This window comes from Sycon ciliatum, chromosome 3 (genome assembly GCF_964019385.1).
Source record: "Sycon ciliatum chromosome 3, ocSycCili1.1, whole genome shotgun sequence".
NCBI lineage: Eukaryota > Metazoa > Porifera > Calcarea > Leucosolenida > Sycettidae > Sycon > Sycon ciliatum.
The window spans coordinates 36,981,732-37,006,731 of record NC_088645.1 but is presented as its reverse complement, the minus strand read 5'-3'; the positions used below and the strand labels follow the sequence as shown (position 1 = coordinate 37,006,731).

Below are 25,000 nucleotides of genomic sequence, written 5' to 3'. Positions count from 1 at the left end.
GTCGACTGGTTTTGGTCCGAAAAGGCTGCAATACAGCGTTCGGCCCTTACCGGTATTCCCAATCGAACACGGTTGAGTAAGCGGTCACATCAAGGTTCAACTCAAAAGTTCAAAGCAGGGAGTCGTCAGAGGCTTTTACGACTCCCTGGTTCAAAGCTTCAACTCGAGTGACATAAACGGGCCCAAACAGGCTGTAAATGAGCACTTGACCGCTTACTCAACCGTGTTCGATTGGGAATAAGGGCCGAACGCTGCATCGCAGCCTTTTCAGACCCAAACCAGTCAACTCAGCGTCCAAAAGACTACAACATTTAGGGTATACTTCCCCTTTAAGGAGTACTGAGACATTCCACGGCATGAAAGTAAGCTTGAGCACTCCTCGATAGCGACATCTGGGAATTTCATGAAGCCAAACATGAGAATTTCATTGAATCCGAAATAAATCCGGGCAAGTGACAGTGAAACCGCTACAGAATGTATGTGCTTGAGCTGCTCATCTGATGCTCAAACTCTCATGTTTTGCTGACTTTGACATGCTCGACTAGAGTCCATGTCCTGGGTTGCAGTTTGATGGAGTAGCCAGGAAATCTGGACTTCCCTCTGTTTCCGTAAATTTGATTGATGTGTGTGTGTGTGTGCGTGCGTGTGTGCGTGCGTGCGTGCGCGTGTGTGTGTGCGTGCGTGTGTGTGTGTGTGTGTGTGTGTGTGTGTGTGTGTGTGTGTGTGCGTGCGTGCGTGTGTGTGTGTGTACGTGTATTTGTACAACCCTATCCATCATGTACAGGCTAACAGCGGTACTAACCAATGGTTCCGTACGTACATGTGGGGCGTCCTTTACTTACGGTAAGTTTCCGACAGCCATGCATGCAGTGCCAAGCACTGCTTTTAAACGTCGTGCTGTCTGAAATCCAGGGTAATTGTGCCATACTTCGCTTTTTGCCCCCCCCCCCCCCTGCTTTGCTTTCTAGGTGTGCTTTTTTTAAAACTCTGTGTACTTTTTCTATGGTGTTGTTGCACCCCTCTGCAGAAATATGATGCCACCTGTGTGGTACGATACCGAGGTCAAGCTGTTTGAGGTGCAGCGAGTATGAAAGCGCGCGCCGCACAGTGTTGGCGAGAGTTGATCATCACACCTCTGCCGTCTGTGGACCGCGCAAACACATTCCATGCCAGCGATATCCGGCTCGGCTTCTGTACCATTGAAACTGCCTATTTCCGATTGATTTGCCGCCATCCTGTTTTTATAGATGTTGGCCTGTTGCTCCTGAACATGAGGGTGCGATTTGCCATCAGCTCCGTGTGCCTCCTGCCTGGTTAACTTTCTGGTGATAGTGTGTCCTGGGGCTCAGAGGTCCCCGCTGACGGGAGTTATACGCCGTCGCTGTCGCTGCACTGTGCTGTCTCATCGGCGTCTCTCGTGTGGATAAGCTGCGCTCGCTTGCTGTTGCTGTGACATGTGTACGCACATGTGCCGTTGTGGGTATACATACACACACGTGTGTGTCCACGACCATTTATGTTTGCGTATGTGCGTGTGTACGTGCACGTGTGTTTTCATTGCCCTCCACGTATTGCATCGAGTATTTGATCTCCCGCCATTCACCCTGTCGTGCACGTCCTGCAGGGATGCCAGCCTCGATAGCGACATGTCTGCATTTCATCTCCCGTTTTACTGGGAGTAACTCCTGTACTCCCTCCGCCCTGCTAGCAGTATTTCTAGTGCACCCGAAGTTTTGTTTTTATACCGCAATGGGCCAGCTGTCTAGGTTTCTTCGCTGGTCATGACCGCTAATTGGCATTGGCTATCTTCGTATCTATCTTCTCCTTGCCAATCCGAGTTTCCATTGATTTGTTTTGTTTCTCGCTGTTGCTGTTGTTCAGTTGACTCCTTAGCGCTGTGCGCGGTTATCCGCATCATGTGCTGTGCTATGTTGAGAGCCTTGCCTGTCACTGTCACCCGCCACCGGAGTTCTCGCCATGTTATAGTTTTCTCCCCCCCCCCCCCACCCCCCCCCCCCAGCCTCGTTTTAGCCATCTCACTGCTTTCATGCTCTCCCCGCTGTCTCGGCCTTTCTATTGCCGTCCGCCCTTCGTTCAGTCTCGTTCTGTTCAAAGGGTCTTTATCGTTCCATTGCCTCCAGTGCCGTTCTGTTTCGCCTCATTTCAATAGTGTCCATCTTCTCCTGCAAGTTGTGAGCTGAGCCTGTGTGTGAACTGTGAAGGATACTGCTGTGGCTGCGTTTGGATCGTCACCCTAACCTCTCCTTTCCCTGTTGCTGTCCCTGCCTCCGTTCCTGCCTCTGTCCCTACCTCTGTCCCTACCTTCGTTTTTTGCGCTTCCGTTCCTGTATCCGTCCCTCCTCTTCTTGTCCCGGTCTTCCACAGTGCGGGAAAGACAACACTAGAGGCATGCATCCTCGCCACACATGGTACGCTCATTGTTATCCCTCCTGTCAATACGGCACTGTCTATTTGCAGTCCTTCCATTTTTGTCATCATTCCCCTCCGCAATCCGCGGCTCGGCTCAGCATTCCCAGGTTTTATTTTCTGGATTTCTCGTATTCTTGTAACACTCCAGATTCTTGTCCGATCTGTTCACTCGAAGACCAGTACATAGCGTTGCTCGAAAAAAGAACCGACTTATGTCCGGAGCCTGTTAATATGTACCCTTCTTGCCTGGCCCCTTCGGTGTGGAGCCTGTGCACGTATGGCATGTGTGTGTGCCGGTGTGTGTATGTGTGTGGGGGGGGGGGGGGGTAACATAATACTAACATTACTTACCCTGTACCAGGAGTCCATGATCCTCCGGGGGATTACGGACTCTTAGCGGTACTTGTAACCAGGGAGTAGTACAATACCCGGTATTGTGCTACTCCCTGCTTGTAACACGAGGGCCGACATTATGTGGCTTGGATTGGAGGGATCGAAATTTGGGAAAATAATTGAGTACAGTGTACTAGTAAGTTTGTGCATGCATGATTCCTGATCTGGCTGCTGCTCACCAGCATAGCTAGCTAGCTAGCACTAGCGTATCATAGTACTTGAAAGTAATAATAATACTAATCAAGGGTACATGACTGTATACAGTGTACACTGCTGTCTCATGATCAGCATTCAGGCAGTACACAATTTTAACATTGGCTACTTTAATTTATAATGATCAAGACTGTGGTTTCACGATGTACTCTTGCTGATACTAGTACTAAAAATAAAATAGTAGTAATACAGGGCCAGGGAGTCCCTGATCAGGCTGAGGCCTTGATGGACATGCATCACTCGTGCATCGGGGAGTACAAAAGGCAAGCATCAGCTCAGGCTCAAGGAGCATGAGCTGACATGATGCCGGCTTGCCTTGTACAATCATAGATCTACATCATACATGGCCCTATGTTTTGATGCCCCATATCATACCAACTCTTGCTTGGTAAAACAGCATTGCCATTGGTGATGAATCGAATGGTCACATTGGTCAGCGGCATTACGTCACTTTACCAAAAATAGTAGAGTGATGTAACCGCCGACAAGATGGCCGTAAGAGTGCGTCATCGATCATGCAAACGTTTTTGAAACGTTTTCTCCATCATGTCAGTGCAGTGCCAGTGGGCTGCATAGACCACTTTCACAAAGTGCACGTGACCTGACGCCCACGGCGCAGCGTAAGGCAAAAGACTCGGGTTTTTGTGCTGTTTGCACATCATTTTGTATTGAGAACAATTGCTATCGTTGACATTTCCTTTCTCTCCCCGACATGGCATCCCTCAAGGAGCTTGTCGAGGCAGTGCAGTCTCAACAGGGTGATGTCGACAAGTTGAGGAAACGCTTGGAGTCAGCAAACGTGCCTGTGCTGAAGGAGCTGTGCAGACATTTCAAAATTGTCCACAGCAATAAGAGGAAAACTGAGTTGGTGGAGACCCTTGTTGGACTTGCTGAGACGTCTTCTGCAGCCTCAGCGCCGCCACATGTTGCGCCAGAAGCGTCCGCGAAAACAGTGGAGATCACGGCAGAATTGGAAGCCTTGCCAACGTATGATTCTGTCTCGTGTTGGGTACACGATTTCCTTATTGATAATTTTATTTACGGGGACATATACACGTACCTCGTGGAAGTGAGGGACAAATCCTCGTCTGACCGTCAGCGCAGCAACTTCAAGTCACTGAAAGGCTATAGCTATTTCACCAGCGGGTGGGTTTCCAATGTGTGGATGTGCTGCCCTGATCCCGTGAAGCCCCAGTACATCTATGCTAGAGGGCATGTGCACCAGTCTTATCCGTCACGGGAGAAATCGGCCTACCCAGTTTTTATTACTATGTCGCCTCAAGGGGCTGTGTATAGTGCCAGGTGCAAGTGTGCTGCTGGACTGGGTGAGAGCTGCAGTCATGTCGCCGCGCTCCTGTTCTACCTCCTGGACTGTAAGGAGAAAGACGCCACAACAATACAGGCAGACGCAACATGCACTGGACGCTTGATGTCGTGGCATCGTCCTCCACCCCAGCTATCGGTACCTGCTGTCCCGTTGGCGGACGCTGTGTTTGAGGCCACTGCCTATGGCAAGGAATCCCGCAAGGTCTGTGGAGGTTCTCTGTCCACCTTTGAACCGAGAGCTGCTCAAGACCTTGCTGTGGACGACCATTGTGTCCAGGAATTACTGGATACATTTGCATCAAAGCTGCCAACATCTGGCTTGTTCCAATTCTGGAACCACCCATCTTTGGCCAAGAAGCATGCTATGCACACTTTGGATAAGCAGGCTAAGCAGTTGGTTATTTCACGACACCCTAGGACAGATCAGTTCAGTGATGACCTGGATGAGGATGTTGTTGTGGCGATGTGCACTGATCTTGCTAATGATAGCTCCATTGACAGCAGCCTGGCCTCCTATATCGAGAGTGTCACGAAGAAGCAGTCAAGATCGCCACTTTGGCGTGACATTCGGGTTGGCCGCATCACTTCCTCTATTTTTCATGTCATCGTAAACCGTAGGGAGACTACATCCCCAGACAGCTTGGTGAAGACGATCATGGGTTACTCCAACATGCCGAAGACAACGGCTATGCAATGGGGTATTATGCATGAAGCAAAGGCCGTGGAGGACTACTTGCGACTTGTGAATTTTGGTTTTGAGTCAGATATTGCTGTACGTCACACGCCATCAGGTGTTACTCTCTATCAAGAGTACTCCTTCATCGGTGCTTCTTCCGATGGACTGCTGTACGATCCTGCTTCGTCTGATCCGCATGGCCTAATTGAGGTGAAATGTCCCTTTTCAATTGATGGCGTGTCCATTAACAAGATGTCTCCCGCGGCCATCTGCAACCAGTTTGGGCATAAGTTTTGCTTGACTAGAAGCGACGGAGGCAAGTTGCTATTGCGAAGAACTCACAAGTTCTACACGCAGGTGCAGGGAGAATTGGCCGTGATGGACAAGGAGTGGGCAGACTTCGTCATGTGGACCGACGCGCCTTATCCCACCAATCTTCACATTGAGAGGATATTTCGTGACAGTGTACTGTGGAATGATACTTTGCTACCGAAGTTGAAAGCTTTCTACATCAGCCATGTCTTACCAGAGATCCACTCCAGGAAGCTGTTCGCTGAACATCAGAAGTCAACAGCTGCTGCAATGTTATCGCCAGTATCATTGCCTGCTGCAATGCCCTCGCTGGCTATGCCTATCGCTGTGCCGTCACCTGCTGCAGTGTCGTCAGTTGCTGCAGTGCCGTCACCTGCTGCAGTGTCGTCACCTGCTGCTGTGCCAACACCTGCTGCAGTGCCGTCACTTGCTGCAGTGTCGTCACTTGCTGCAGTGTCGTCACCTTCAGCACCATTGCCTGTTGCGGGTCGGTCACCTGCTTTGTCTCAGAAGTTGGCACCTCGTATTGCATGTTGCTCTCAAACGTGTGCGTTCCCTGGGCTTAAACCAAAGGCATGTCGTAACAGCCACTGCGCACATTATTTTCATCATATATGCACAACTGATGATATGGGGAACTACTGTATGCATTGCTTTGTCGATACCGATGATCTGTAGGAAGATCTTAGACTGGTTGAACAGTATTGGTACGGACTCTTGTGAAACCTGCGATGCCCGCATCACGCCTTTTATCCTTTTTCAATTAATGTTTTGCTGTTTCCCACACGAGAACACACTTTTCTTGTTGTAGTTTAAATCTTTAATTCGGTTGAACTGTTTCGGCACCTGATGCAGTGCTGCGGTGCCAACCTGCTATGTCCATGCCAATTCCTCATGTCATTAGAGTTCTTTTTGTTTCACGGAGAAGGCAGAGAGCCCGAACGTGCCGGGTTTAATAAAAAAGAAAGAATAAAATTAGAGGTGAGTGTCTGTTATCCGGCACCCTCAAGCTCAGGACTGGACAATGGACACTGTTTGATAATCTGGATGACTGAAACTACATAGCCATCTTGTGTTCACACATCAAAAGGACTGTAGAGAGTGTCTTTTGCCTGTATTTTGCATGCTCTGTTACTATCCTGAGACACTGGTCGTGTTCAACTATAGACTCACTTGTATGCGACCGCAACGATGTTCAATGTCTTGATTCTTGAAGTATATGGGGACAGTGATCATAATAATTATACAGTGTGTGAGCCAGCACTGCGTTGTTTGACAACTGACATGGTGGATGATGGACCACCGGATAAATGACATGCAACTGTATACTAAGAAAAAGGAAATCATGAACCACATATTCACTGGCGGAGGGAATGGAAAAGGGATCACAGCGTTAATTAATGAAGAACCCTACACCACCACAAACGCAAATGCCAAGTAACGTTAGTCTCTTCGCTGCAAACCAGTTTAATTTCAATGAGATTTGGGCCAGAAGCCATCATCAGGATGGAGTCGAAAACTGGTGAAGTGGATCAAACAAAACAAAATGAAATGCTTTTCGACATACGCGATGAAAGTACAAGTACAACATCATTGAATGATGCCTCTTTCACACACTCAGGCACACACACACACACAAACACACACACACACACACACATGCCCCCCCCCCCCCGCACACACACACACTCATGCACACACAGGTGTGAATAACGAATGAAGAAGCCAAGAAACAAACAAACTAACAATACACCACGACTTGCAGTGTCACAATGTGAAAGAGCTGTGTGCTCAGCAGTACCGCTGCTGGCAAAATTGAAAATGTAATGAAGCACTGGTGACTGACAATGGTGCGAACCTCAGTGCTCATCTGCGACCAGAGGATCAGAAAAATTTGTGACGAGAGTGCAGACTGTGACGATGTCATTAGCAATAGGGGCAAGTGTGATGGGGAGTGTCCCGCGTAAAATCCGGAAACACCGAAGACGGGCAATTGCTCGTTCAACGTGAATACGAAGGGCAGCAATTCTGCGTGTATCGTCCACTTCCTGGGCAGTGAACTGGCTTCGTTGTTGGCCCAGGAATGGTGGGATGTTGAGAGTGGCACGTTTAGGCAGGAGAAGATCCCGAATTTCGAAGCCTTTGTCCGCCATTACATTATCACCATGCTCGATCAGATCAAGAAAGCCACTGTGAGACACAATGAACTTGTCTGACGCACGTCCAGTGAACAACTTGGATAGATATGTGACAACGCCACCAGGGCTGATGCCAATCAGAGCTTTGAACGTCGAGTGGTTCTTGTAGTGAGAGAACATCTGGCAGTTCACACGGAGAGCAGATGGACGCTCAATAAATAGTTCAAAGCAGTCAATTATTACTCTAGTGTTAGGATACTTTGCAAATTGTGGTGGGGTGTGGAAGCGAACCTGCTCAGCAGATGGCCAGGGAAAGAGTAAAGCCAACTCCTTCGACAAGAACACTATCCACGTTGTGAAGATCTTCGAGAAGTAGGTGGCAGAAATGCCGAACCGGAAGCAAACATCTTCCACCAGCAATCCTAGCCTCAGCCGCATCATGACAGCCAGAAACTCATCTACTAACTCCAGCTGCCTACTAGCATACTGCATCGTTAGCCGACCTGTCACACCTGTTGCGGAACGAAGCGCTTCTTCTTTCTGACCGCGCCAGATATGGAGGCGCCCAGCTTTCCCAGACAGGTAATGGAAGAAGGAAATGAAGGCGGCGTACGAAGGGAAACCAGTGTTGAAACGAACCAGTTTATCCTTGCCTTCAAGGTCATGTGCCGAGATAGACTGCTTGCGGCTGGCTGCTGCTCTGTAGGTGTCCAGCTCACTGGTTACCTCACAAGCGTGTGTCTCCAATTGGTGGACACGGAACTCCAAATGCCGGATACGTGCCGCAAGCCCATCAGTGGTCTCCGGCAATGGGGCATGAATTACAGGACCTTTATCAGCACTGACAGGTTCAGATTGAGGTAATTCCTCTGGTTGAGCAGCAAAAGCAGCAGCAGCTTCATCCGGCTGATCTCCCTTCCTCTGTTCCCTTCGGAATTGTCGCTTTTTTCTGGCATCAGCTTGAACAGCTCGCTCTTCAGTTTTGGGCTTGCTATCCACAATTGTCGGGATGTAGTCCACGTCATGTGGAGAGTCGGAGGGTTCTTCAGTCAAAAAATGCTTCCCGCAAATGCGCATACCATCGGATGGCCACCAGCCAACTGGACGACGATGGCAAACTGAAGCTATCCACATCTGACATCGTTCTCGATCTGATTTTGGAAATCTAAAAAAGCGGTAAGGACAGTCTGCTGAAGCACGATTTGCACAGCTGTCCGCAGCGCAGGACGACGGCATGGTTGGTAACACCGAGGAAATAATTCCAAACACCTACACGGCCTTCAAAACGATGAGAGAAACAATACAATATCCACAAACAACTAAATTCTAATAGCTTTCAGTACAGAAACAGTGCATCTTTTGAATTCTTTTGCCTTACGCTGCGCCGTGGGCGTCAGGTCACGTGCACATTGTGAGAAAGGTCTATGCAGCCTTTTTCTGTGGCGGCTGCCCCTGTTCTGACCCTTTTGCCAGTTCTTCGTCGGAGAGAACTGGTCGCAATTGTTCTGCTCTCCTCCCCCACCGGTACCCCGTCGCGGTGTCCCATTGGCATTGGCATTGGTGTGCCACAGGATATGAAAAAGTGTGAAAGATTATAAGTGGTGGTGATAGGAAGTTCAAATTAGTAATGAACAGCAAGATGTGGAACACGGGCGCGGAGCAGAATTTCTCTCAGCTTATTGCCGATCTCAGTTCGACACCGTGGGTCAACAACACGAGCGATTTGAGTTCGGATAGTTTAGAGCTGGACAACTTGTTGTCGCAGGTAGCCACCGCCGCCACGCCTGCGGACACAGACGGGAACTTACTGCTCGGTGACGATTTTATCCAGGAACTACGAAACGTACCTGCGCCACCTGGATGTATGACGAGCGGAGCCCAGGGCCACGAGCCCCAGCCGGGAATGTCCGTTCCTCCGTCACCGGGAGCATGGAGCAGCATATCCGCGTGCTCCACGCCTGGCCCCGACAATTCTGCGGCGGCGCTTGGACAAACAGCACGGAAGCCGCGCTCCCAGAATGCTGCTGCGTTGGCCGCAAAGGCCAATCGCGAGAAGCGGAAGTTCTACGTAGAGCAGATGGAGACGCAGCTGAAGGCGGCGCAGTCACGTGCACAGCAGCTTGAGGCCCAGGTCGAGCCACTGAAGAAGCGCGTGTGCCATCTGAGCAGGGAGGTGGCGTATTTAAGGGGCGTAGTCCGGAACGACTCCTCCATCAGCACCGTGCTGAAGAGCTTGCCAGAGGTGAAAACGTTCGGGCTCATCTGCCCTGAAACGATGCTTGCTGGCCATGAGGACATAACTTATGATGACAAGAAGACAACGAGAGCTTCATCACCTGGCATGGCCGCCTCCACCACCACCAGCGGCAGCAGCAGCGGCAGCAGTACTGTCTCCAACAAGAATACGTCGGGAGTGGCCAGCAAGATCGACACCGGCAGCAGCTCCGCAACAGATTCTGACAGCGACAGCAACAGCAGCGTGAAGCTGAACGTGGCGTCGTCCAGTGGTGTGTGTGTCCACGTGGCTCAGGGCGACGTGTCGGTACGCTTCTGCTCAGCCTGCGCACAGCTCTGAACGCACACAGGTGGACGGACACACGGACGCGTCGAGTCTGCGTACAGTCCCATCACCAGGTTGTATTGATCCACATTGTTCATGGTATTGTGCGCGTGTGTGCATGTCCGTGTGTGTCCGCGTGTGTGTGTCTGATTTAGATTAGTTTGTTAGCAGTTTGTTTGGGCTGCGATGCTTTGCACGGTGTTGTCATAGCCCAGCCTAGCAAGTGAATACGTTTTTGTGTTAATGAGCCATGTCAAACCTTAGCTGTGCTCGTCAAAGTGCCAGGCCATTTGCCATGGAGCCTAGAGAGTGCAAAAAGCAAAAAAATCCGTCAAAAAGTCCGTCAAAAATTCCGCTTTTAGCTCATTTCCCAGATGTTCCCGATGGTCATCTCTTGATTTTCCTACTTTTTTAGTATTTTATTTTTTACTCTTTCCAATAACCCTTGACACCATTTTTCATGCTTCCTGACTCTTGACAGTTTGAGTTGTGTGTGTATCTGTGCGGTTTGGCCTGCTGCTGCTGCTGTTGCTGTTGCTGCTGCTGCTGTTGTTGTTGTTGTTGTTGTTGTTGTTGTTGTTGTTGTTGTTGTCGTCGTCATTATCGTCATCGTCGCTTCTGCTGCTGCTGCTGCTGGTGGTGGTGTGGGTTTCTCTTTTGTCTTGTTTAGGTCGATGAAGCGGAAGGTATGACCCGATTATCGGTGACGGCCCGGTGGCCCTCTTGAACCGGCCCAGCTGTATGACCCGACTTTCGGTGACGACCGCTTTCGACCTGGTACCCTTGCCGCTCGCTGTGAAGCTGCTGCCCGCTTGTAACCGTTGCTGCCTCGTACTGGTAAGATATTGGATGGAGACACTGGACTCATTGATGCACCCATTTGGATATAAGCGTTGGTTGTTCCGTGTGTAGACTGTGGCAGGTGTTTGCTGCCTGCGGACGACAGAGTCCCGTTGTTCACCTGGACAGTCTGTGTTGTATCCAATGCTGCTTTATGTGGTCTCTGCAGCAATATCGCACAAGTACTGTTGCTGCTGCTGCTGCTTCTGCTGCTGCTGTTGTTGTTGCTGCTGCTGCTGTTGTTGTTGCTGCTGCTGTTGCTGCTGCTGTTGTTGCTGCTGTTGTTGCTGCTGCTGCTGTTGTTGTTGCTGCCACTGTTGCTGCTGTTTGGCTCAGTGGGTATACCATTGTGTGCTTGCAACGGTCTGACTGTTGGCTACCGTGTTGTGTGCATTGTTGACGTGTCCCGTATGTGTGTGTCCAGTAGTAACACGGCGTGTAACGTGAGCTCCACCGCAAGATGGCCTGGTGCTCCTCCGTTGCGCTGTGCCCGGACCCCCTGCAGCAGCCGCACCCGTGTGTGCGTGCACATCGCGTCATGTGTGTTGTCACGGCGATTGTCCCGGCCCGATGCATGCACTGCCGCATGTGCATGTATGCGCCTTGTAGGCTGTAGCCACGCGGCCTTGTGAGGTAATGTGGGGAGGAGGCAGGAACCGGGTACGGGTCCGGTCTCAGGGCGGGTACTTGTGTGCGTAGTGGTGGTGCGGGGTGGGAGAAGGGCAATTTCAGTGTTTTTTTTGGGGGGGGGGGTTCTTGTGTGTGTAGTGGTGGTGGAGGGCGGGAGAAGGGCAATTTACTTGAGTGTTCTTTTCTTGGGGGGGGGGGGGGGGTTGTATCAGTGTACTTCATGTATGGTGGAATTACTAGGCATGTTTTGAAATAGCCCTTTGTGGACTGGTTGCACTTCTGTTGTTGATCATCACTTCTGGCATTGGAATGGCCATACAATGATATCAGGGATTACAAGGTTGGGTTCGCAAGCAGGACACACACCGGGCGGGGTATTGAGCAAGAAATGGTGCTGTTTGAGCGGAAATGGGGATGGGTTCCGAAGTGGCACTATGCCGAGCATTGGTAGACGACCACGGCTGAGACATGCTAGTACCGTACTTTCCGGAGTATACGCCCTGTCCCTCCAGGAACTTGCGATTCCGCGGCCGCGTTGTTTTCCGCGATTTGAACAAAAGTCCGCGATATGCGCGACATTTGAAAAATCATCCGCGATATTGTAGAGAACTGTCCTTGATACTTGAAAAGCACCGCGATATTTCGAAAGCAACCGCGATATTCGAGTCTTTCTTCGATGTTGTTTAGTTCTTCAAGCTCGTCAGTAGTTTACTTGTGAGATCGACACCAGAAAGGAGAAGTTTCTGGGCAAATCAGCGGCTGACTAGTCCAAAAATAAGGCTCGAGTCGAGTGTTGTCCAAGGATAGAGGAAAGCTGTCTTGCAAGCTCCTGTCGACATGTCAGGCAGTTGTACACAGTCGCAATCGAGTACAGCGCAGCACACGTGCATTTATGCTGTACATCGCACCGCACTACACTTCAAGTACATGTACCAAAATCGGCCGCAATTTCCGCAATTTTACCACAATAATCCCGCAATATTTGACAATATCCGCAATATTCCCCGCAATTTGTGGCTTTTTATCTCGCAACTTTTTCCGCGATATTTCCGAAATGTCTCCGCAAGTTTCTGGAGGGACAGTATACGCCGCACTGGAGTATAAGCCGCAATCCCCATTTTTTCTCCACGAAATACACACATCTACTCTATTTATGAAATGTGATTCTTCAAAGTGCGGCTTTAAGATACACTCTGGAAATGCGGTACACAGTTTCAGTTTTCAGCCATAACGAAGTGCTAATTCCACTATACGTAATCGATACATGTACTGTTGCTATTGAGCGTTGAGAATGAGCAAGAATCGTTGCCTTTGGTACACGTAAACCAGTCAATTTTAGGAAATCGTTCTACATGCGCCTCGTTAGAATGATGGCTTTTACAGTACAGTGGCAGGGTCCATGTGTATGCTGGTACTGTCGTGGTCATGGAAATCCAGTCGATTGACCGGGGCCGGCGCGTACAGAACGTGGTCCATGTGTATGCTGGTACTGTCGTGGTCATGGAAATCCAGTCGATTGACCGGGGCCGGCGCGTACAGAACGTTGCATGCAGTGCACAATCACGTTGATCCGATGCGCCCAGCCGCGCATAATAATACATGCATGTGTATGTACTGCTTACCTACGGCTGCAAGGTCAGCGCCCTGGGGCCGTTGGACGTGCGACCGGATTGCCATGTCCACGACTGTACTATGTCCTGGTGTACGGGGAGGACTCGTACGTAGCAACATGGCTTGCCGACTTCATCACTCGGTCATCTGAAGAAATGTATTGAGTTGACTGATTGATGAAATCGGCAACCTTGTTGCTAGGCGTGCTTAAATTTTCAAACCCTAGGGGGCCGTCCGGCATTATCGATCCTTTTCGTTTTAAGTACTGCGGTCAGTGCCTTTGCATGATGGCGGACAAAAGCTCTGATTGACATTATACTAGAAATAGTTATGGTGCGTCATGGGGCGCGGTAGTATGGATTGAGGGTGTATGATGACTTGAGGGTGTGGCGGTTTGGTGTTGGAGAGGGCAGTGAGGGGAGGGTACATGGTGTGTGTGTGTAGGAGAGAGCAGTGAGGGAGTGGTTTGTTTGGAGAGGTTACATGGTCGGTGTATGCTGTGGGGGCATGGTCCGTGTGTGTGCAGGGGAGGGGCAGTGAAGTAGTTGTTTCGGGAGGGTACAATGCAATGGTCAGTGTGTGTGCATGGGGAGGGGAGGGGATGGCAGTGTTCGGTGTAGACACTAGTTGTTTCGGGGGGGGGGGGGGGTACAATGGTCCGTGTGTGTGTGTGCTGGGGGAGGAGGTGTCAGTGTAGCGGTTTGGGAGGAGAGGGATATTTAGATTTACTTTTTGGTGGGTGTTTTGTTTCGGAGTGGAATGGTGGAGGAACGTCGTGCGCACACTGGCTGCGTTCGATTATGCACTTGAATCGATTCATGAATCCATTTGCATGCATTCAAGTCGTTCGATTTTCATGTCGTGAGCCCTGGAATCGATTCGGAATCCATTCACTCTATTCACATGGTGTGATGTGAATAGCGCGAATCGATTCGTGAATCCATTCGCGTGCATAATCGCACTGTACGTACTGGATTCAGTAGAGATCATCAGTGGGCCGCTGGGTCTGGGTTAGTCTCGTCGGGATCTTGTAGAGGTTACGTGATTACAGACCGTTGAGTGGCAAACTGGGAGACCCATGTACTAAGATCCTCTGAAAGCCCTAATATGGAAGCCAGCTGAGCGGCAAAAGTGATATTTTATTGACTTCTTAGCGGCAAACGTGATATTTTATTGACTTCTGAGTGGCGAATGTACTGTGATGAGTCATTCGTGTAATCTCTAGAGATACTGTTCGGACCCCATTACAAGAGTCAGGGCAGTAGCCCCGAGGCTGTTCGTACTGCGCATCCAATTTAGGAACCTGCAGCCTATGAACACAAACCAACATACGATTCATGGTATGATACCTACGCATACAGTTGTGGTTGTTGTGGGTTTGAATACAATGAGCAGCGCTGTAGTTGGGTTTGAGCAAGGCCAGACACACAACCCAAGTTGCAATCCACACGCCCTTTGTTGTCCACCCTTCACGTGTCCTGTTTTTAATTTACGGCCCATCCACAATGCCACTTTTTTTGCGACGGTACGCAAGAGGCATCTCCTGTCGCAGAAAGTGATATTGTGAATGGGCCTATCGTCTTCAATGGATAAAAAAAGCAGCCATAAATTATTGAGATAACAAGGCGACAGGTCTGACGCTTGCCTAGACCAGTGACTGGTCATTGCGTGAAAGTCTTGAAGAAGAACAAAATTATCCCACATACAACCCTAAACATACTACTAGCGGTGCTAAACGAAAAGAGGAGAGGAAAGAATAATGTATGGGCAATCACCATGCACACAACGTAGCAATTGCCCAGCTAAGCAACGTATTGATGCCAAGCTGAGCGGTTTGACAGAAGCGTCTACAGGAAAAGCCTGGTCAGGACTGCGGTTCCGAGTGAAATGAGGCGTAATGAGCCTGTTCATATTATAGTGTAGAGAATGATGTATCTGCTCGGGCAACTGAACTTTGGCTGCCTGCCTCTATCAGACCAATTGCTCGCTTGGAGAGCAGAGAATGACCAGAGCTCAATATGTTTACTTTGACGAGTATCTGCAGAAATAAAGCGGAGGGTACGCACGAGAGAGAGAGAGAGAGAGAGAGAGAGAGAGAGAGAGAGAGCACACAGGTCCACATGCATGTACGCACAACAGACCTTGGATTTCACGATGCCTCATCATGGTGAACCTACTCTCAAAGAAGAGAATGAGGGAATTACCATCCACTAGTAGTACACGTTTGTGTCGAGGACTGCTGGTGCATTGCTAGCCCTGGTGCATGCTAGCCCTGGTGCATTGCTAGCCCTGGTGCATGCTAGCCCTGGTGCATGCTGAAACAGGAGTGCCATGTGACGTACACCATGCCAGTGTCCATCGCACTTACTCCAACAAAGCCATTAAACCGGTGACACGAAAGCAACACACAGAGAATCTGCATCAGCCCATCGCACTGCAGAGCTGCACATCAGCAGCCCTACGGCCACACGACTACCCTGACCAATAAGTTTCCTGTATCAGCATGCACACGGGCTTAGCCAGGAGCAGCCCCCGTAGTAAAAGGTGATTATGCCAAAATAACGTGAAACTAGACGTGGGAATAGTGGCTGTTGAATACTTGCTGACAAACGAATGGAAATATCGAATACAAGAGACATTTCCCAACCACGTATCACCGCCATGAGTTCGTGACTTCTACAGTAGAGTCGCGTGCTGAAGAACGTGGAGCCCAAGAACGTCCAGCCTGAAATTCTAAGAACACCACAGCCTAAAGCTAAGAACGGCGGTGTTGGTTTTCTGGCAGCTTGTAGGATACATATGATCCGCATATGATTGTTTCTAAGAACGTGCTATAAGAACGCAGCCAGATTGATGAAAAAATAAGAACGCCCCAGGCTAACCCTTTGGAAACAACGTTCTTAGGCGCGCGACTACTGTAGGCTAACAACTTTGTAACAGTGTAACACTACTTTATCGAATTTAGGGGGCATCCACATGATGACTGACCGGGGGGGGGGGGGGGGGGGGGCGTCAACATTATCACAATCCACGTTACTGCCGAAACAGCTTGCTGTCTACAGCATTTGGTTATCACACTTTACTAATTTCACCCGATTCCTACGAACTGACCTCGCTTCAACAGGCCTTGTCGACTGCTGCTTAGTCAAATCCGATCATGTGAATGCAGTCAGCAACCTGTACCGGTGCACAGCTCTGTGTGAGCAGGCTGCTGCGGCTGCACAGCGCCCGGTGACGCCGACTTTGCTCGCACGATGGGATTTCATTGAGAGGCAATATACACGGACCACATTCCCAAGGCTGCATGTGCCCTTGCATGTGTATAGGACAGGCTTTCAGAGCATCCACAATAAGCGCGTTGCGCATTGCCAAATATGGAAGGTATGAGTAATGCATGTGTGTGCACTGTACGGGGATCAGGAAAGCACTGTTTAATTTAACACCCCACACGACCATGCCCAGGTGGCTGTGTGGGGTGTTGACGGTGCAAATCACGTCATTTCGCAATGCGCTTATAACAAGAAACTAGTATTCCACCACCAGTGGCAGAAACACTGTGACATGCATGCTGACATTGGATACGCGGCATCCAGTGAGACAGTACAGTGTCACATGACGTGCCTCCAATAGACGTAAGATCTATACTTATTGTTAGATTGACAGCATGAAACAAGGTGGGGGACACTGTGTTCGGAAACAGTGGCCTTACTACAACCTTCCGCAGTTGGCAGATATGGTTTTGAACCAGTATTAGGTTATAATTATAATACCAAGATCTATTATCATTTCTAAGCACTCGCAGACTCCATTGCAGCCACTCGTACATTAGGGCACCTCAACTCAAACTTTCCAAATACGGTCTCTTCGCTGGACACGTCACCTCAAAATAAATAAATAATTGAATTCACCAAATTGATTATGTTGAATGTTTTCACCCTGAGGATGGGTCATGCCCGAAAATTAGGTGAATTCAATTATTTATTTATTTTCAAGTAAGGCCACACCAAGTTATTTCATTGTTTCTCGTCACCTGAAAATCTCAAAAGGAACGCGGGCGGGCGGAAAAAAAACAAAATAGGGTTTGAAAAACAAAAACTGCTATTTACACTACAAAGGCCCAATTTATGACCTAAAATCAGACTGCCGCAAGTTTACCGATGCCCGGAACACTGTCAGTCCAAAACGGTGCACTGTCATGCACTGTCTTGACTTGTACCGGAACTGTGTGTAGCAAAGAAGACGACCAGGTCGTGTGGTGGTGTGGTACTTGAACTACCGGTATGCGTACATACACGGTGCAAAAGTCGTCCTTCGGTTCGTGCACTAGCACTGCACTCCAGATTTGACGCCGCGCGTACTTTTACAACGCCTTTTTATGCGTGTTTACCGGGACGCGAGATTTTTTTTTGGTCCAATCCTCAAGAAAGGTACGCGCGCGGTGACGAGAAACAATGAAAAAACTTGGTGTGGCCTAACGTGTGCAGCGAAGAGACCGTGTTTAAAAGTATCAGAGTGTCTTGTACTAAAGCCTGTCTCATATAGACGCCTCTTTCGAATACAAGCCTGGTTTTCCATTATAAGCCTGGTTTTAGTGCTGATACACATAGAAATACCTGGTTTTAGTGCTGATACACATAGAAATACCTGGTTTTAGTGCTGATACACATAGAAATACCTTTTGTCTGAATAGAAGTCTGATGGCAAGAGTCCATAACGCCAAGAGTGTGCAACTCTGTACTGGGAGATCCGCGCGGCGGAATTCCAACATTACGTGAAAAATGACGTACACGTTTGTTGCGCTTGTACTACTCCCTGATGTTGGAATTCTGCCGCGCAGTGGGCCTACAGCAGCCACACCCCAGTTGCACACTCCTGGGGTCACGGACTCTTGCTGATGGGAATAGAAGCCTAACCATGAGACCGGCTTCTACAGGAATAGGCTCGGCTTTAATATGCGCGATTACGGGCACGTGGACAGACAGTTCACCGGGGTACGTACACAAGAGTTTGGGCAACACATGGCCGAAGAAGTTGTTCAGATCTCTGGAGTGTCTGCCGCCTTGTGATGCGGGTAGATGTACTGCGGCTTGTCCACTTCATCAAATATCATCATGTAGTCGACCAGCTGTCGCAGCGTGAACATATGCTCAGCCTCGTGGTCCTCGATGCTCATATCTGCAGTTTGTAGCGATGCGTGTACCGACACACACACACACACACACACACACACACACACACACACACACACACACACACACACAAGGAGCATACACACACACACACACACACACACGCACACACTGAGTTTGTATTGAGATTTGAATGGCAAATTTGTATTAGGTGGCAAACCATACAACCAGTGCTAGATTAGTATGGCAAGTGAGATGTAACGAAATATGGATTTGCCACTTTATACAAAATAGGGTCACATGTTGACATTAGACACCCTTAGCAAACAACGGTAACGCTTTTTGTTACGGTACTCGTACCTTGATCACCCAAATAGCGTTGAAGCTGCAGCGTATAAACGTTATGGGGGCTGATTTATCGTTGTTACCAACGGTACGTGTTTTGGCCAAATATTGCATAGTCCGTACGCATTTCACCTTGTATCACGTATATGGTGACAAAAATGGTTGTACCTCGCGAAATCAAAGCTATTCTCGTGGCAACAGCGTACTAAAAATAGCGTGCATCTTGCTAAAAGTCGAACCCAAATCACGGTATTTTCCCCCTTAAATACGATAATACCGTTACAACATAACGTTTTTTTGCTAAGGGTGTCTATTGGAGAGAGAGAGAGAGAGAGAGAGAGAGAGAGAGAGTTGTTTACCTCGATCATACACTTATTGTAATTAAAGACATACTGATCACGCCAAGAGATCTGCGGTACTGGAGCTAAATTTCAAACGCCACAACTCTCTTTATCCATTTCTCTCTGTCTCTCTCTCTGTCTCTCTCTCTCTCTCTCTCTCTCTCTCTCTCTCTCTCTCTCTCTCTCTCTCTCTCTCTCTCTCTCTCTCTCTCTCTCTCTCTCTGTCTGTCTGTCTGTCTGTCTGTCTGTCTGTCTGTCTCCATGTCTGTCTCTCTCTGTCTGTGTCTCTCTCTCTCTACTGAGTAGAGTTCCTGTACCTTATACAGGAACTGAGCACCCTCTGGGCAGTGCAGTTACATAATAATTATGTTTTAACCTCTGTGGGTCTGCATGTACCAAGTACACAACTTACGGAAGTGATCTTCAAACACCATAATGACCTCCACATGGTCCAGGCTGTCCAGCCCTAGGTCCTTCTTGAAATGCGCGTCAAGTGTCACCTGAACACACACACACACACACACATACACACACAAGTTTCAGACTGCAAAACTCTCCCACGTCTCTTCTACCTACAGCTTTTCTCCCCCCTTTTGGCCTGTATAGTGTGAACAGCATGCCCCGTTTACACACCCTTCTCAACTGATGCACATTCTATGTTCACGTCGGTGCAACCAGAAAGAGCTGCATCTTCACCTTGACACTGGACTCGACGGTGGAGGCGCTTCCGCGGACGTGGAAGACCGAGTCTGACTGACTTTCACGCGAGAATGTCATTAGCCGTATTTTGATTCTAATTTTGATAGAGGTTTGATGGAGTCTTTGACCACTTTGTGCTGGGTCTGATCTACTCACCTCCCACCGCTTTAGGAGCTGCATCTGCGCCTTCATCCAAGAGGGTGGCGGTGTTCCTGCGGATGCGGAAAACTCGGCCGAGTCTCACGCGAATTGTGAATTTTTCTTAACCTCTTTAGCGCGAGCGTCGTACTAGTACGACGCACATGAGTTGCATGCCCCACGGCCGTCGTACTAGTACGACGCGCGCTGTACACTGTACAGTGAACCTGCATCTCATAGTCGTGGGGTCCGTGTTGAGTCCATAGTGACTTGTTCAAACTATCGCAACTCACTCAATACTTGGTCGATTCTCACAATCGAAACATGTATCTGCAAGAGAAAACTCTCAGCTGGCGATAGAAACAATCGCTGAAGCGATGCGACTACCGGTTGTTGAGATATGCGACTCGACACGGCAAATTTCAACTCGATTTTTTTGCGCAGTCTGCAGAACGCGTATTTTCCATCATGGATCCTTTTTGCGCTACCTGCTGCCATGGAAACAAGATTCAAATGATGGTAGTGGATCCCGCGAGTCCTCACAAAAAATTTGAGCTCGATACGAGCAAGGAGACCGAAATGGCAGCTGAATATTTGAGCTTGATTAGTTTTGGCCGTGCTCAAGTCTGTCGAGCGCGTGGATGAAGTTTGCCAGACTGTAGCACGGGGTTTTGGTTTCGCTCCGAGCTGGGTTTGATACCAGTTTGTCCCTCGTCTCACGACCTTTCCAGGAAGCTCAAGATCGTGGAATTCGTCCAAGGGAAGGTAAAGTTATCGATCCTTGAGCAGCTAGTACTTTCATGGGAAAATGCGACTTTTACAGGTGTTGACGTGGGGCGCGCTCAGGTAGCGTCGTGCTAAAGAGGTTAATGGATTACACCTTTGAAAAGCACTGACCTGTATCTCTTCTGCTTATGCAGTGCCGCTGAATGAAATCCAGTCGCGTCACTCGAGTTTGTGCCTTGCATCATTTCGCAGCCCAGTGGCAGTGTTCGCAGGTTTAGGGCTGCGCAACGCCCGGCGCGTACTCGACGGTGGCGCGACTGGATTTCATTGAGCCGCCGCAGCGCTGTAGCACAGTGCCGGTGACTGAAATCCAACCCCTAGCGATGCGTTCACATTCTAGCCGTCTCTAGTTCGTAGTGCTACTATCCCGTGTTGGGTCTTTGCGATGCGAGCGCACCGCTCAGGGGATGGATTTCATTGAGCCATCGCAGTGCTGTTGGTTGGTTGGTTGGATTTATTTAAAGTCGTACAACAAACAGGCATATCTGCCTCCTTATATGAAGACGACTTCTGGCAGTAAAACATTTTAAAGAAAAGAGAAAAAAAAAGAAAAAGAAGAAGATAAGATCAAGAAAGTATAGACTGAGCATACAGCTAGCCTCGGCATGTATCAGAGCATCTGGATTACTACATACTAGTACTCAAGACAGGGGAGGGGGGTTGCTGTCACGCTACAGTAAGACAATACGCGTGCAACACACCCTTGAACTGGAGGGGGGGGGGGGGGGAGGACGTGTACTACCGGCGCGCACGGTACTATAGAGGGGATGGAAATGATTTCATGGCGGCGGGTTAGCGCAATCGCTAACAGGCGCTGAGTTTACAGCACGAATCACCGGAATCGCCTGTGGGCGCTATGTATGCAGCACGTGTCACTAGTGCATGTGCAGCGCGGTGTCTCGACTTTCCTTGGCCAACGCATGTCAGCTGATTATGTAATTGCATAACCCCTGTACACGTGCAGGCTTCTGGTTTATCTGCGCGGCAGCTACATGTGTATGTGTGTGTGTGTGTGTGTGCGCGCGCGCGCGCGCGCGGTATGTGTCGGTTTTATAGCAGCTAGTGTTGTGCCAAAGGCTGGCTGCAAGCACACCACGGCCAGCTCCCGGTGACTCCGTGTTGAACAGCACCAGCATGAACGCACACACAACAGCAGCATAGACACACACACACACACACACACACACACACACACACACACACACACACACACACACACACACACACACACACACCAGTAGTAGCAGCATAACACACACGCTCGGCGATCATTATGGGTCTGCCACCAGTCGATCCGAACCGACAACAAAAACTATGTTTACGCAGGCACAGAACTAGACAATATCATACCTTTTCGGGATCGACCTTGTCGAACGTTTTGAGCAAAAGAATGGCATGGAATTCGTAATCCGCGCGGCCGAAGGATTTCGAGCCTGCCTGGATGAAGTAGCTTCTTGTTGCGATATTCGTGCTTGCTCCTGATCCGCTGCCGGGCATCGCTGGAGCACTGCCTCCGAGTAGCTGGTGACGGCAGGGGCGATTCTGTCTCCCATAAGCCGTACGCCCATTCCAAACTGATGCTGGGGCGGCTGCTGTAGCTGTTGGTGGCTGCCGTCCACAGCTGAGTGTCCTGCTAGAAGGACTAGTACTACTGCTGGTGCTGCATCTGCTCGCCAACGCAGAGCGAAGCAGCAAGGAGCGGCAGAGGGCACCCGTCATCGCCATCTTCTCCTCAAACTCAACGACTGTATGGACTATGGGATTATACGGTTGCAATTCGTTGCTTCTTCATGAAGTCTTCCGTTAGCTAGTGCAAAGGACCTAGGGGCTAGTAGGGCCGCCTAGTGGGTAGGTCTTAGGTTCGCGAAGCCACTGAGTCTGTTCGGGGCCAAGGCAAACGGCAACCAGTCGTATGATCACTTGTCTTGATATAAAAAAGCAAGCTCCAACTACAAAAAATTATTAGACTCCTAACTCGAGTCGTGTCCTAGGCCTACATCATGTAGGGCTACGTAGATCTACTGACTGAGTCTGCAGTCTGTAGACTGTAGTATTGCATGGACTGGTAGTGGTAGTGTAGGCCCTGGCAAAACGGTTTCTCGTGTAGACTACTGCATGCACTGACTGACTACTGACAGTAGTGTCAGTACTGTACATCCCTCCACCGCGCCGCGCGGCTAGTTGATGCAGGCGGCGCGGTGTCCCGCGGCGGCGGCCCGGTCATCAAGTGCATGCATGCGAAAATATTAATATTTTTTTAGTTTTGACATTTTCTTCACCGTTTTAGATCTAGCGTCGCGTCTGCCGCCGTGCCGGCATCGGCGGCATGCCTTCTCTCCTCACTGGTGTTAACATGTTGCCTGTTGGGGCCTTTCGCTTTTCGCCTATGGCTTGTATAAAGCGATGTAGCATGATGGAAGGTGCTGTTCGGCGATCGCTCCGAGGCGCACTAGCGAAGATGCGAATAGTTTTCCGCATGATTGTTTAGCGCTGACGACGTCTTGCTCGCCAATCAATCCGATGCCGACACGAAGCCTCTCCATCAACAACACCACATGTATTTCTTTAAAAAAATAATCCTCTTATACGGGCAATCACAGAACATGATATCACTGACGTGACCTGAGCTTACACAACAACTAAAGAAAAAGAAAAAAACAAACAAACAAAATTAAAGAAAAAGAAAAGTTTTGTTTTTTGAGAAGAAGTAGCGACGACCCGGCCATTATGGACCCCAATAGTGGCAATACACCACTACTGGCACTAGCCCTTTCCCAAAGCCTCGGCAAAGGACTTAGGTGCTCGCCCTTTTTTTCGCCCTTTTTGACCCTTTTTGGAAAATCCCGTTTCTTTCGCCCTTTATTGCGTTTTTTGGTGAATATCGCCCTTTTTGAGCTTTTTGAGCTGAGAAAATGCTAAGATCTGTTTGCTCATGCATACGATCACAGTTTCCGAGTGCTCGATATCGCGATGGGCCTTGGCACGCCGCTTTTTTGGGGGTTAACACGCTGGTGAAGCTTGTACCCGGTGTACACAATGCTGTAAACAGTGGGTTTTTTGAACTTTTTACTTCCTGGTTTGCCTTTCTAGGACCCATAAATGGAAGAGTGCGTATTCATTTCTCATCTTGGGTTCATATCTAAACATGTATCATGGCTATGCTTCACTGAAAAAAGAGCACTTTTTGCCTGTTTTCACTGAAAAAAGAGCACTTTTTCAGCAAATTTCGAGGGACGCGAAAAGCACTAAGTGCGAATTAAAAGAGCACCTTTGGGAAAGGGCTATACACCACACTACCACATGATTGCGCTCTTGGCCGATCCAAACTCTGCACTCACATCACCATCACCACAGTGCGCTAGTGAGGTATATACATGTACATTATTATTATTCTTTATTTCCACGATGGCCCATGTAGATTGATATTGACAATGACCCTCCACAGGCTCCAGACAGCTGTTTCGCTCGGAGCCTCCTCCTGAGCTCATCAGTGGAGGCATTATTATGATGTTGAATGAAAGAATAATAAGAATAATAATAATACTGATCTTTATAGGGCTAAATTGGCGCAATTGCGCTCATTCTGCATAGAAACGTGGCATACCCCCGTGACAGAAGTGACAGAAGTGATAACAAGGTTAGGTGATAACGACACGCGCTCGTGGCCGGGGCAGGAACATAATAAGCACGTGTGAAAAGATCACGGTCGGGTCCACATTCTTATTATTCTTTCATATGCCTCCACTGATGAGCTCAGGAGAAGCGAAACAGCTGTCTGAAGGGTCATTGTCAATATCAATCTATATACAGTGGTCCCTCTATAATCCGGCAGTGGAGGGGAGGGAACTCTAAAAAACAACAAGTAACTGTAACTCCAAAGTGAAGAAGAGATTGGTGCGACTTCGGCGATAGTAGGGGAAGAGTGTGTTGCTCCCTACATTTGAGCTCGCGGTTTTCCTGCCGACTTGAATTCTCACTTGACTGACTTACGACTGCCATCCAGAGCACACGAGAAGTCCATCGAACCGTCCACTCGGCAAACCTGCAAGAAGGCACCACTCCCTGCTCAATACACAGTGTTTCACGGAATCAGTTGAGCTTCAGTAGGCTGAGGAAGATTGTGCCTGAAGAGCACCACTTATAGTGCTCTCCAGGCACAAACATCACCAGGGATACAAACTTACAGAGACGCTCCGTTTCCAGCGCGACAAACACCTCGTGAACACCAGATAGCAGCGTGAGTCAGTGTCGCTCATGGAGGTGCTGAACAAGTGCTGAGGACCGTTGGCCATTCACAACGTTGTTGCCTCCAAACCATCTAGTTCGCAAGCCCGCGCTGGGGACAACAATGGGAAGAAGAGGTTGGTGCGACTTCGGCTCAGCTTCACGCTCAACTGATGAGGGTATTGAGCAGGGAGTGGTGTCTTCTTGCA

The 25,000-nt window shown here is 49.2% G+C and overlaps 4 protein-coding genes across 4 annotated transcripts in view; 2 read left to right on the top strand and 2 right to left on the bottom strand.

The window, feature by feature from the left end:
* LOC135812094 (protein HID1-like) overlaps nucleotides 1-2,666 on the top strand; it is a gene marked incomplete in the record, with an annotated part of 29,001 nt that extends 26,335 nt beyond the window's left edge. The window contains 2 exon segments of the mRNA XM_065325422.1: nucleotides 785-843; nucleotides 1,028-2,666. Coding sequence (XP_065181494.1) covers nucleotides 785-843; nucleotides 1,028-1,091 — 123 coding nt within the window.
* A 4,543-nt stretch (nucleotides 2,667-7,209) lies between these two features.
* Nucleotides 7,210-8,724, bottom strand: LOC135813042 (uncharacterized). Its single transcript, XM_065326260.1, has one exon. The coding sequence runs from the start codon at nucleotides 8,722-8,724 to the stop codon at nucleotides 7,210-7,212; it is 1,515 nt and encodes a 504-aa protein (XP_065182332.1).
* Nucleotides 8,725-8,926: 202 nt separating this feature from the next.
* LOC135812090 (uncharacterized) lies at nucleotides 8,927-10,519 on the top strand. The gene has a single exon (XM_065325419.1). It carries the CDS (start codon nucleotides 9,116-9,118, stop codon nucleotides 10,061-10,063), a length of 948 nt encoding a protein of 315 aa, XP_065181491.1. The 5' UTR covers nucleotides 8,927-9,115; the 3' UTR covers nucleotides 10,064-10,519.
* Nucleotides 10,520-14,710: 4,191 nt separating this feature from the next.
* On the bottom strand, nucleotides 14,711-22,481 carry LOC135812089 (acyl carrier protein, mitochondrial-like). Its single transcript, XM_065325418.1, has 4 exons — nucleotides 21,918-22,481; nucleotides 19,357-19,444; nucleotides 18,129-18,304; nucleotides 14,711-15,167 (listed from the first exon to the last, which is right to left on the bottom strand). The coding sequence occupies exons 1-3, from the start codon at nucleotides 22,290-22,292 to the stop codon at nucleotides 18,165-18,167; spliced, it is 603 nt and encodes a 200-aa protein (XP_065181490.1). The 5' UTR covers nucleotides 22,293-22,481; the 3' UTR covers nucleotides 14,711-15,167; nucleotides 18,129-18,164.
* Between the last annotated feature and the right edge of the window lie 2,519 nt (nucleotides 22,482-25,000).